The sequence below is a fragment of the Felis catus genome, chromosome B3, assembly GCF_018350175.1.
Source record: "Felis catus isolate Fca126 chromosome B3, F.catus_Fca126_mat1.0, whole genome shotgun sequence".
In the NCBI taxonomy this organism is placed as follows: domain Eukaryota; kingdom Metazoa; phylum Chordata; class Mammalia; order Carnivora; family Felidae; genus Felis; species Felis catus.
In genome coordinates this window covers 1,397,010-1,410,238 of record NC_058373.1, presented here as the reverse complement: position 1 = coordinate 1,410,238, position 13,229 = coordinate 1,397,010, and the positions used below count along the sequence as shown (strand labels likewise).

Here is a 13,229-nt window from a genome sequence, read left to right as displayed (position 1 = left end):
AAACCTGTTCATAAAAAACCACAATTTTGATTTTGACAAAAAGAAGAATTGATCGAGAAACCCCTGGAACCAAGGACTTGAGGGCGACGAGGACACTCTGTCCCTGTCACCCCTCCTCCCTGCGTGTGGGTTCCGTTCGTGCTCGCTGACTTCCTCTCCCGGGTGACACAGCCTGTGCGGCCCCGTCGCCAGAGCCTGGGCGCCAGGGAGGACCGTGTCGGCCGCACCGCGTTTCAGCGCTTAAAGCCTCGAGGGAGGGTTCCGGTTGTGCGGAGGTCGGGTGCCTGCCCCATCCGTCAACTGTACTCAGGGTTTGGAGGGTTTGCAGCCGAGCACGTACCTCCAGCTGGGACCGTGTGATGGGGGCTGTGGAGCGGACGACCCCTCAGAATAAAAGGGAAGTGCCGCTGGACAAAACATACATGTTCCTACAAAACCAGGTCGATAAAGACCCGTCTTTTCTTGACCCGGGGAGGGACCTCCTTCACGGTGGACATAACGCTTCGATTATTTGGCAAATACTCACTCCCCTCCCGCTGCAGGAGGGGCCGTGTGATCCGCACCATCCGGGGCGGTGGAGGCTTGAAGCCCGTTTCCGTGTTGGGCTCACGCCCTCGTGCGTCGGCCTTCTCCAGCAGTGGCACACAGGCCACTCGTCCCTCAGGGACGGGAGACGCCGGAGCGGGGCCGTCCCAGCCGCGTGCACATCTGGCACCGGGGTCGGCTCCCCCGTCTGCCCAGCTGCACTCACACCCGCGGGCACGCGGAGCCCCCGTCGGAGCGCTACACGGGGCCGGGGGGGTCCTGACGCAACAGCATTACTGCAGGGGAGCCAGCTGACACGGCTGCCGTGCCTTCCTGTCCCAGCCTCAGCCCCACAGGCTCTCTGGGGCTCAAGTTCACCCTCTTCTCTTTCCCTGATGCCCCTTCGGAGCCACGGACGCGACCCGTGTCCTCCTCCAAACCCCGCATGTCTGCCGCTCGGGGTCTCCTGACCGCTCCTCGTCGGTCACTGTGTGGTCCTGGCTCGGGCCTCATCGTCTGTGCCCGATGTGACCTCAGCGGCCGCGGTTAGGTTCCGGAACTTGTAAAGAACTGTTCAACTCGGTAAAGAGAACAATTTGAGTTTTTAGGAGACGGACACGTGCTTTGAACGGATGCTTTGCGAAAAGAAGGTACAGAAACGGCCAGTGAACACACAGAGGTGTTAAAACCACAATGAGGTGTCACTCCAGACCCACCAGAAGGATAACATTACAAGGACGGACCACACGAGTGTTGGCGGGGAGGCGGGGCGCCCGGGGCCCCACGTGTGGCGGGGCTAGGGCACGGTCACTTCAGCACATGCCGCGGCGGTTTCCAATGAGTTTGAGCTTATCCGTACAGAACGCCGCAGCCAGAACGAGCCACTTACCGCACGGCCCCCGCAATCCCACCGCTAGATGTTTCCCTGGGAGAGACGAACACTCAGTCCGCTAGGAAGACTTGGCGTGCAGCGGTTTTTAGCAGCTTTATTCGTGACCTCCCAAACCACCGGGCCGAGAACGGATAAACCCCTCGAGGCGGATCCACACGACGGAACGTATCGCTCAGTAATAAAAAAGAACACACTTGATTTTCTCAACCGCGTGCACGACCGAAGCCGTTCAGCTGAGCGCCAGAAGTCAGGCGTGTGCGCTGACTGATGTCCCGTTGGTGGGACTTCAGGCCAGGGAAAAGGAGCCCCCCGACATCCAGCAGACCAGTGGTGGCCCGTGGCCAGAGGGGGGCGTAGGGGACCGGCCACAAAGGGGCACGAAGAGACGTTTTGGGGTGGTCGAAACACTTCGTGTGCTGACGGGGATGTTGACACGGGTGAGAACTCACTGAAGGGCATGCTTCAAGTGGATGAATTTTTACGTCTGGAAATCCTCCCTCAATAGCACTGATGAACAGCCTGTTTTCCCGGCTTCCTCAGTAATCAGTCCTGCAGAGACAGTACCTCCTAGATCACAGATCTCACCATGTCTCTCCCCTGTGTAAACCTCCTGAGGTTCAGGGGTGCCCGGGTGGCTCAGTCGGTTAATCGTCCGACTTCGGCTCAGGTCATGATCTCGCGGTTCACGGGTTCGAGCCCCGCGTTGGGCTCTGTGCTGACGGCTCGGAGCCTGGAGCCTGCTTCGGATTCTGTGTCTCCCTCTCTCTCTGCCCCTCCCCCGCTCACACTCTTTCCCCTAAAAATAAATAAAAAACATTAAAAAAAATTTTTTTTAAACCTCCCAAGGTTCCTCTTCCTTTTTGGCCCATTCCAAGCTCCCTGAGCTGCCGTGGCCTCGGATCCGCATGTGCTCTTGGCGTGGCTGAGAGCTGGGCCAGCTGGGTCGGAATGCACATCTGTACTCCCCCCTGGCTGTGCTCAGGCTCGGCCCGACGGTCCTGTATTCGTCCCCAGGAGCCAGCTTGAAACTGGCCTTCTCTTGGGGACGCCCCTGGCCCCCCGCTGAACTTCAGGTCCTGTTGTGCTGTGCCAGTGTCCCTAACGCTCTGTGGCAGAAACATCTGGGGGTTTGGGAGACTCTTGCACCGTGAGCACCTGCTAACAGCACCACCCCTGGATGCCGCGCGGGGCCCCGCCTGTGGCAGGTGCTCAGAGAGCTCGGGGAGCGTCGGCCGAGGCAGCGGCTTCGGGGTGTTCTGAGTTCTTGCTCCGCACAGAGCGCTGCCCTCGGGAGGCCCGGTTTCACCTGCTGTCACCGAACACACTTCTGCTTCCTCCCTTTCTGTTTTAGATCAGCTGTTCCATCCCAAGCAGGGAAAATCCGAGGCCTTCTGCCACACTCACTCGACGGTCCCATTCAGACGGGGTCTTCTCCTGCGTACCTTCCCCCACGATGACATTCGGGGAGAGAAGACTGCTTCCACTTTGCTGGGTGGAACTTGGTGCCAGAACCGATGTGGCTTCAGCCGTGACATCACCGTCGGGAAAATCCTCAGCGTGGCCGGCCGTGGTAGTGACAGCGCCGTGAGCAGGGCGACGGGTATCCAAGTAAGACGCAGACGGGGAAGGAGAGGCTGGTCCGGGCACGCACCTGAGCGCACAGGTGCGAAGGACAGACTAGCGCAGTGTTCCAGGTGGCACACAGGCATTCTGTCTTATGTGGGACCATTCGTAATTTTAACCTCCCCCTGGCCTTCCACCCCCCCCCCCCACCCTTCCATCCCCTTTGTGGCCTCTACAACCGTAGTTGAAAATCCAACCCCAGGAGCCACGTCTGTGGACGCCTCTCTCCAGCCCTCCGTGCCTCCCAGCTCCCTTCCTTCCCAGCTCCGTGTTTTCTCCAGCACCCACCTAGGCCTTTCTCCCAAACACAGCAGGAGACTTGGAGGGGGTCCTACCCGCTTATTTCGCTCACAGAACTTCCTGGAAATTTGTCTCCCTGGATGGAAAACAAGCTCCCACCAGGAGCCTCGTCACATTGGGACAGTGGCTTTTCTTTTTTTTTTTTTCTTTTTTTTAATTAAAAAAAATTTTTTTTTAATGTTTATTTATTTTTGAGACAGACAGAGACAGAATGTGAACGGGTTAGGGGCAGAAAGAGGAGACACAGAATCCAAAACAGGCTCCAGGCTCCGAGCACAGAGCCCGATGCAGGGTTCGAACTCACAGACCACGAGATCATGACCTGAGCCGAAGTCAGACGCTCAACTGACGGAGCCCCCAGGCGCCCGAGGACAGTAGCTTTTCTTTACTGGGAGCAGACTGGCCTTTGTTGTTTTCTGATGGTTGAGGCGTGGCCCCAGCAGACGGACGGAGGCAGATAGATGTCCTACGGTGCACATGCCCCTGCCCTTGTGTTGAAGACCAGTGGTCTCTGGAGAGTCAGCTCCCGCCACGGCCTCAGGAAAGGGACACAGCTTGACTCACTCTGGCGCTAAGAGTAAGCCAGGGCTGGGGGCTCCCCCGAGCCACCTCCTGGAGCAGCCAAAACCCCAGCAGTTTCCCCCACAGGTTCCGCCTTTGGGGAAAAGAGAAGTCGACCTCAGCAGCCTGTGCCTGAGGTCACGCACTGGGGCCCTGTCCTGGAGCTTGGTTCCCCGGGCCACTCGCCAGCCAGGATCACCTCAGGGCTCTTCCCTCCTGCCCCCCATCGAACCCCACCGGAACAGCAGGGGGCTGATGACACAGTGGGAGGCATGAGATCCAGGCCGCCTTGTCTCCAGGGGGTTGGGACCCAGGGGGTTCGCAGCCCTGCGGTGGCCTGGTGGGAGCGGGGCTGGGCAGGGTGGCTCCGGACTGCCTCCTGGATCCCTCCCAGGTCAGTTTCCTCTCCGCCAGGCTGCTGTGAGGGCCACGCCGACTACACTGTGCCACCGTGTACGTCCGTGTGGGACCGTGTGTGTCCGTGATCTTGCACATGTGGCCCACATCGTGCCAGCTTAGAACATCCTGCCCGTCCTCCTACGCTCCTCTTATCAGTAAAAGTGGCCTGCGTTTCCTCTCCTCGAATCGGTGTGGGCTCGTGACTACCCATCCCGTAGGACAGAAATGGTGCCTCTGAGCTCTTGGCTGGGTGACGAACAGCCCGTCACATCCCGCACCTGTCACTGGAGCCCCTGAGCCGCCTCGAGACACGTGTGAGCCCTCTGAGGTCGCCATGCCGGAGACCCCACACGGACAGACCCTGAGACTGCAGCCAGCCCGGCTTTCACACTCGTGAGGGAATACACTGGTTCAGGCCCCCAAGATCTGGGGTCTGGCCGGGGGAGCAGCGGATGGGCTGGAACCCGCTTGTGGAGATACGGCCACGTAGGTAAACACAGCAGAGAGATACGAGGCAGATCCCGTGCAGGGATGTGGCAACAATTGCAATCCCACAGCCCAACGTGCTTTGCAAACGGAAGAGGTGGTTGGTTGTTAAGGTGACTCACGCTCTTCCGATTGTTGTTCTCAAACACTAATACTTCCCTCGGCCGGAGCCAGGGTGCCATGCTTCTCCGGTGGAAGCTTCCGGACAAGACGTGTACAGAGAAGGCGTGGGTCAGGCCACGGACGCTTGTCCGGTGCGGACAGATGTAGGAAGCCACCTGTCGTTTCCCTCCGACCCTCCGCCCCTGGGCCCACAGCAGATCAGTGGGACGCAGGTGCGTTTCCAGAACCTTGTCCTCGTTGTGTGTCCACAAACCTGGCTCCTGCCTTAGGGTGGGCTCCAGTAAGGGGCTTCCTCTGACTATTTCCTCCCACTGCTCCTTTCGCAGCCTCCACCCTCGCCTACTTTCTCCTGCACCAAAAACTCCCTCCGGGCAGAAATCTTGGTCTGTAGCACCTAACACGGTGCGTGGATGCTTGTGGAATAACTGGGCCCCACTCATTCTGGCCGACTCCCTCAGCGTGCTCCGAGCAGACCCGCAATTTCGTACAAGATTCTGCGTGCGGACAGAGCGGCTCAGGGGACTGTGCGCTGGCCCCCGGTGAGTGCAGACCCGGACTGGGGTGGCATTGAGAGAGGTCACCGTCCTCTGTGTTCGCACCTAGTCCGGGGCCAGCTGCTCGTCCCTGACCCTGCCAGCCCACCCACCTCGGTCCCCCTGCACTTTCCAAAACAAGAAGTCATTCTCTTTGGTAGAGATTCTGTCTTTCTCTCTCCCACCTGTTCTTGCCTGGAAACTCTGAAATAAAGTAAACACGCTGCAATTTTTAAGAGCCTTTACGGCAACACCTTTGTGGATGCAGATCGGGCAGATGGAGCCCTGAATTCGGCTGGCCCCGGGGCGATATAAATGCCCTTCATTTATTCACCGAAGACCGACTGCGCGCCTCCCGGGTGCGGATGGGGCACTGGCGCGCGAGAGAAAGCCCTGGCCTTGCAATGCCTAACTGCGGTTCTTACAGCACATGCTTACACTGCTTTTCTGGAAATACGACCATGGGAGTATGAGGGGCAGTCTCAGGTCCCTAACACGCCCCATCCCTTTGGAGGTTCTCATGACGCCCAGCGGCATCCGGAGGGGAGAAGGCCGCTGCTCCTGGCTTCTGCTCCGTGGGTGAGTGGACGCAGTGGTGAGGGCAGGGGAGGACCTTCCCGGGGACACGCTCCTCCGTTCCGTGCGGGTCCCCTGTCACCCCAGGACTCCAGGATCAGGGCGTGTGACGTTCAGATTTGCGGGGACACCCTGTGCGGGAGGCAGGAGCGGGGAGGCCGGAGAGGCCGGGAGGAGGAGGGAGGTTGGCCGGGAGACCCTCGCCCGCAGTGCAGTCTGAGAGCATTGACAGAGGGGCCTATGGGGCAGATGTACCTGCCGCCGGGGGGACTCGGGACGCAGCCGCGGGGCCGATGCCATCACGTTCCTGAAGGAGGAGGCCCGACAGGTGCCCCTTCACGGCCACCTCGAGCCCCGTCACCATCCCCTCCAGTCCCCGCGTGAAATACAAGTCAGCATGAATTTCCCCCGGTTTGTAGTGGTTCGTGGAAACTGACGGAAAGGCTCGCGGTCACTCCACAAGTGGATGGAAAGTGAACTCTGCTTCTCGAGGGACCCCGTGTTGCCCGCGCGCTCTCTTTCAACCCCCACGGCTCCCGCCTGCTGGCAGCACGGCCGGCCGGGGACGGGGTGACCCCCAAACACCTGAACCACCGTGCGCTCTGCTGAGGAGACTTGAAATCCGCCCTCGGTCCCCGACGCTCCTCTCAGCCAGACACTTGGCCACGCCCGGCCCCGGGTCCCCAGGCCGCTGCCCGAGCTCCAGACGGTGATAGGGGTGCCCTTCACGTCCCGCTGCGCACTTGCCCAGCTCCGTCCTTGCGGGGAAGCCGCGTCTCCTCGGTGCAGGGGCAGGTGCGGGGAGAGGGATGGGGCCGCGTTCGCACAGCGCCGGCCGACCGGGCTTCCCGCCTTGTCCCACCTCCGCCCCAATGCCAGCCTGCCCTCCCTGTCCCATCGTAGAGATGCAGGGCCCGCGGTGGGCAAGGAGGGAGGCGGCGGGGCGAGGCCGGAGCCGGGGACGGGTGTGCGCGTAAGTCTAGAGCCCCGTCTGGTCCCGCGGTTTCTGATTCAGACGTGGGATAATTTACCTGGTTTCAGAACGCGGTGTGAGCAGGACTCTGCTGTATGTCTGGCAGGGGGCAAGACCGAGGGGGTGCCGCCCGCCCGTGTCACCCGTGCTCAAGTCCCAGGGGGCGAGGGCGAGCCTCCAGAGCCTCGCTCCAGAGGCCCCTGTTCTGTCTGCTTCGGACGGAAGTTCCCTCCCAGATCTTCACGAACCCGTGGCAGCCGCTGGGTGGCTGTGTGGGACACTTCTCTGCGGGTGGCATTCACATCGTGTGAAACGACCCGTTTACCAGCGGACAGGGCGGCCGTGTGCAGTATACTGACGGTGCCGTGCGACCACCTCGCGGCTCCCCAACGTCTCGTCACAAATCCCACCCTGTTCCCAGGAAGGAGTAGCCCCCGCCTTAGCCCCTGGCGGCCCCCAGGCCGCTGTCTCCACGGGTCCGCTGGTCCCGGGCGGCCCATACCGAATGGAATCACGGCACGGCGCCTACCTGGCTTGCTTGCCTTGGCCCCGTGGTGTGTCGGAGCCCCGTCCCTGTCGCAGCCCAGCTCGCTACCTCGTTCCTCTCGTGGCTGAGTGGCGTTCCGCCGCCTACCCGTCTATCCGGCGGTGACCGTTCGCACTGTGGCATCGAGCCGGTCGCCGTCCCCGGCGCTGCGGTGAAGGTGGCGTGCGGGGGTGTGGGCTCCTGTTTTCAGACCAGGGGCGAGCTCCGCAGCGGAGCTGCTGAGCCGTCTGGCAATCCCACGCGCGCCCCTCCGAGGGACGGCCGAGTTCCCGCGGGGGCCGCCGCCCCGCCTGCCCACCGGCCGCGTGGGAGCGCTCCGGCTTCTCCGCCTCCTCCCGCAGGAGACATTTGAGCGCCTGCATCCGCCGCTCACGGTTTGAGGAAGTGGGCTCTCGCTGAACCGTTTTCCTGCTTCGCGCTGTCCACTTTCTCTTTCACACCCGGCCCAGGCCGAGTGACGGGGAGGAAGGATACCGCCCGGTGATGCAAAAGGAAATTTCCCCAGCCTCCACGCGTCGCCGTGCGTCACACCCCGCCGGGGGCCGCGAGCCTTCACCTGCCGTCACCTCGCCGCCTCCCCGAGAGCGGGCTCCAGACGGGGCCGAGCAGCGGGCAGAGGATGGCCGACGGCGAGTTTGGGTACGTTCTCACGCTGGCCCGGGACTATACGGAGCACGTTCTGCAGGGGCCCCAGCCCGGGTCCCGCCCAAGCAGAGTATCCCAAGTGCTACAAGACGTGGCCTTCTCGGTCCAGGGGGAGGTCGAGAAGAAGTTGAAGCCGTGCCTGGACAAGTTCCACGTGGTGTCGGTAGACACGGCCAGGACGATATTCCACCAAGTGATGGAAAAGGAATTCGAAGACGGCATCATTAACTGGGGCAGGATTGTGACTATATTTGCGTTTGAGGGCATCCTCATCAAGAAGCTTCTCCAGGAGCGGATCGTCCCAGACGCGGATGCGTTTAAGGTTTCCTACTTTGTCGCCGAGTTCATCACGAAACACACGGGAGAATGGATCCGGCAAAACGGAGGCTGGGTATGTGCCGTGGGATATTTCTCGTTGTTCTTACCTTTGAACTAGGAATTGACAGTTTCTCCCCGCTTAAAAAAAAACTACTGTTTTCTTCAGGTGGTTTCTTTTTAAAGGTTCTCGTTTTCATTAAAAAGCTTATTTATTTATTTTGGGGGGGGGGGCGGCAGAGAGAGAAGAGGAGACAGAATCCCAAGCAGGCTCTGTGCTGTCAGTCAGAGCCCCGCTCGGGGCTCGATCTCATGAAAGGTGGACGCCTAACTGACTGGGTGGCCCAGGTGCCCCTGAAGCTTCTCATTTTATAATAAGAAGACATTTCTGGCTCCTTTCCAGTGAATCCTAGAACTTTCTAGCTGGAGAACACATGCGGTTCCAGCTTTGACTCCTAAAGGCCTTACGAGTGGGGGTAAGATTTGGGAGCACAAGAGCGTCTCCCAGGGCACCTGTCAGGGGCTCAGTGCCCAGCGGAGGACTTGGCTATGGCCAGGCTGTCATGACAACGTACAATTAGCACAGAAGGAGGTGGAATCAGATGCCGTTATACTTGGGTATTTACTATTTTGCAAAAGACGGGTACGTTTTTGCAAGTTCATTGTTTACAAATTGATTTTCTTTTTCTTTTTTTTTTTTTCAATTTTCCAACATAACAAATTCTGGCTGTTAAAGCCTGTTGACTAAAAATAATAATAATAACGTGCTATACCACCAGCAAGAAGCTTCATAGAAGAATTTCCACATAACAATTCACTTTATTATCAAAGCCTCAGAAAGCCCAGACTGGGGGGTGGAGGGGCTCTGTTAGAAGGCACTGATAAGGGGCTTTCCACGGCTGGATGTTCATGCTTGTCTTTTTACCCCAGTACCCTTAACACGGACTTATTTTTTAAACTTTATTTTTTTAATTTTTATTTATTTTTGAGAGAGAGAAAGAGAGACAGAGAGGGAACAAGCAGAGGAGGGGCACAGAGAGAGGGAAACACAGAATCCGAAGCAGGTTCCAGGCTCGGAGCTGTAAGCACAGAGCCTGACGCGGGGTTCGAACTCATGAGCCGCGAGATCATGACCTGAGCCGAAGTCGGACGCTTAACCGACTGAGCCACTCAGGTGGTCCTTAACAACTGACTTTCTGAAACTACTTACGGCTCCGTGGATCCTCTTTCCAACCCCCCGGCCTAGCCCTCTCCTCTCCCCAGAGGGGAGATATGCATTCTTAGCAATTATTTTACACGCAAATCTTGCCTATTGAATAACTCTATAGAAAATACACACACTACTTTTTTGTAAAAAATTTTTATACATATAAATACTACGTGGTACTTATTCTGGGTTTATTTTTCACCCAAGGGCCTTTAAAATATTATTTTAAAGAATACTACAGAAAAAACAAAAAGCCCTACACCTCTGCTGTTGTATGTAAATGCTGTTCAACGTCTGGCCGTCTCTGGCTGATGGATATTTCAGTTACTTCCAGTTTGCGATCGCAACAATACATCACAGAATCTCTATCCATGCACTCCCTTGTGGAATATCGAATTGCTGGGTCCTGGTACATGTGCATTTTTTTGACGTACTTGATCCTTGACCTCCAGGGGGGCTCTGCTAAGGCCCCCCCCAACCAGCTGACCAGTGTTCGGTCGCGGCAGCCTGTCCTAATTTCCCCAATCCACTGGGTTAAGAAAATGTAATCAGGGATACCTGGGTGGCTCAGTTGGTTGAGCAACCGACTTCAGCTCTGGGCATGACCTCACTGTTCGTGAGTTCGAGCCCCGCATCAGGCTCTGTGCTGACAGCTCGGAGCCTGGCGCCTGCTTTGGATTCTGTGTCTACCTCTCTCTCTGTCCCTCCCCCACTCATTCTCTCTCTCTCTCTCTCTCTCTCTCTCTCTCTCTCTCTTTCTCTCTCTCTCTCTCTCTTTCTCTGCCCCTCCTGGGATTCTCTCTTTCTCTGCCCCTCGCTTATGCCCTCTCTCTCTCTAAAGAAAATTATAGCTGTCTTTGGTTATTATGTTTTATTTATTTATTCATTTATTTATTTATTTATTTAACGATTTTATTTTTAAGTAATCTCTACACCCAACGTGGGGCTCAAACTCACAACCCTGAGATCAAGAGTCGCACGCTCCACCGACTGAGCCGGCCAGGTGCCCCTGGTTATTACAAATGTTCTAAATTTTGATGCAGTCACATTTTACGGGATGTCCCCTGCATCTTGTTTAAGGCTTTCCGGTGTCATGATGGGGCATCCCGCACTTGGTCCCCCCCTGACTCAGACTGACTCGGGGCTGGAGGAAGCATGGCGGGGGCGGGGGGCGGGGTGGGTCTTGCTCTCTTCCTCTCAGCTGTGGGCGACGGGTGGAAATTCCCACCGTGCCACGGAGGTTTCCAGCGAAAGCAAAACTCCCCTGGTGCAGAGGAATTCAGTTCGCAGCTCTCTGCGGGCTCTGTGTCCGGGCACCCCACATGGTATCTGCAGCATATACGTTGTGATGAATGTTACTCGAAATGTAACGAGTTAGCAGTGTTTTGTGAGCTCGTGGAGCCCTTGGCCGGGCGGGCGATGGGATGGTCTCTGAGAGTCTCCGGAAGTGGACTCATCTTTCAGGGGGTGGCCTGGTGTAAGTGTGCGCGCGGCAGGATGAAGCCTTCCCGAGTGGACGTACACATACACACGCGTGCCCACGCACACACTCAGCCTTCACGGGGTCCTTGGGTGTAGGTAGGCTTGAAGCACCGGACTTTCACACCTGGACAGCTTCGCTCGTAGACGTGACGGTCGCGCTCCTGAAAGCGCGCTCCTTTTCGGCCCACACGAGACACGGGTTGCGTGAAGGAATCAGGATTTGAGTCCGAACACGTTAGCACGGCGGGCTGACACAAGTAAACGTACTCGTGAGGGTTCATCTCGGGGCAGATGGCTGCGCTACAGTCGAGATTTCCCGATCCGTGAAAATCGGTCAGACGTGACCGTCCGGAAAGCTCGGGGCCTCTGGTCCTATCTGCTGTCACCGGCTCCAAATGAGAAATGCGCGTGCATCGCGAAAGATGAGAAGGTCAGTTAGCGCACAACCAGAGAACTACTATGATCTAAGTACTTCGCAAGTAGGATTAGACACGTTATGAAAACTTTTGGGTCAGGAAGGCAGTATGTCGGCCGCTTGGATAGTGTGAGCACCGACTGTGGGTCACACGGTTCTGGGCTGGCTTCTGGGGTCATTCAGTGCCCGTGGGACGTCCACAGGCTACTGCTCAGAACCTTGTTTCCTCGTCTGCTGAACGGGGAGAATAATGCTTCCTCCTCCCAGGACCCGGCGTGACGATTAAATCAGTTACTGTTACACACGAAGCACCTGGCATAAGCACTCAGTACAAGTTTAGGGTTATTGTTAGCGGTAGTATCGTCAAACTTCCCCGATTGACCAGGTTCAGTCTTCCCAAGTTATACCAGCCAGGGTTAGGTATTAGTCGCCATCGAAACCAGATGCCCTGAAGGGAAAAGGTAAGACCAGCGTATCGCTAGGACCAGCTATGAAGGGCACACGGGAGATTTCAAGAGGCTTCACTATGTAATTCGGAAAACCACCCTAACACGGAAAGAAAGCCCCTTTCAAGACGGGGACGCACAGTCAGCACTGGTACTTCCCAAGCAACCGCAAGAGTCACAAGGGGCGAGACGAGCCGTTTTTGTTTGCTTGGTTACGGTTGTGTTTGATCATCCTGCTCTGAGGGATGGTCTTTTTGCGCCAAACGGAAGGACACACGGAGACTTGTGCCCGCGTGGCTGGGTGCCCGGCTGGCAGAGGCGTTTCCGAGGTGTGGAGCACAAGCAGCGAGGGGACAGAACCTCCATGGGTCTCTCGCATCCTCTGCTTCGTTAGATTTGGGGGCCAAGTTCTCCTGATGTTTCCCTCCAATTTTGACTCGAGATTGAAAGTCATTGAACGAAAAGAAAGATGGAATTCTAGCCCCCCTCCCCCACACCTTGGGCCCTTCGGGAACGCACTCTAACTGGGGCGTCCCTCTCCACCCCTCTCCCTCACACCCTGCGTCCGGGGCGCAAGCCAGTCCTGCCGGCCGGTCATGCACCCAGCCCACCCGGGACGCGTCCTCCGTCGTCCGACGCCGGCCGTAACCTCTTAGCGGTTTTCCATCCTTGCTCTGCTACAGTCTGTTCCCCACACAGCAGCCAGAGTGATCTCTGAACGACGTGAATTCTCTCGCGTCCTGGCCTAATCGGAACCCTCCCAAACGCACCTTCGCCCGGGAGCAAAAATAAAATAAACGTTCTGACTGCTGGAGTCAGAGCCCTACCTGGTCTGGCCCTAAGCCCCCCACCAACCCCACTTCCTGTGAGTCTTTCCTTTGCTTCATAGCTCCAGCCTCCCTGGATAAGCCAATCACACTCCGCCCTCAGGGCCTTTGCACTTGCTGCGGCCGCTGCCTGGAATCACCAGGGGTCTGCATCGGCCCCGCTGCCCTTCCCAGGGGTCCGTGCCACGGTTGCCCTCCTCGGGGAGTCTTCCCTAGCCGTCCCGTCTCTGACGGCACCACCACCGCTCTAGCCTGTACCCGGCTTGACTCCCTCGTAACTGCTTATCCGTTCCTTGTCTTTCTCTGTGACCAGAACTCAAGCTTTGTGAGGCCAGGGGTCCTGCGTGTTTAGTT

The 13,229-nt window shown here is 57.8% G+C and overlaps 1 protein-coding gene across 23 annotated transcripts in view; it reads left to right on the top strand.

Moving 5' to 3' along the window:
- The window catches only part of BCL2A1 (BCL2 related protein A1), a 60,240-nt gene that overhangs the window by 42,769 nt on the left and 4,242 nt on the right, over positions 1-13,229 (top strand). For 12 of the 23 annotated variants that reach the window (XR_006598737.1, XR_006598731.1, XR_006598732.1 and 9 more), the window contains 2 exons: positions 2,769-3,025; positions 3,352-6,021. The exons of 4 other annotated variants lie outside the window; for them this stretch is intronic. Coding sequence is in view for 1 of the 19 variants with exons in the window: in XM_003986739.5 (XP_003986788.2) it covers positions 8,158-8,574 (417 nt within the window). In the remaining 18 variants the exon portion in view is untranslated. Of the gene's footprint in view, positions 1-2,768; positions 3,081-3,351; positions 6,022-7,994; positions 8,575-13,229 lie in introns of those variants that run through there. 7 more of the 23 variants (XR_006598720.1, XR_006598722.1, XR_006598727.1 and 4 more) reach the window with 7 other exon arrangements.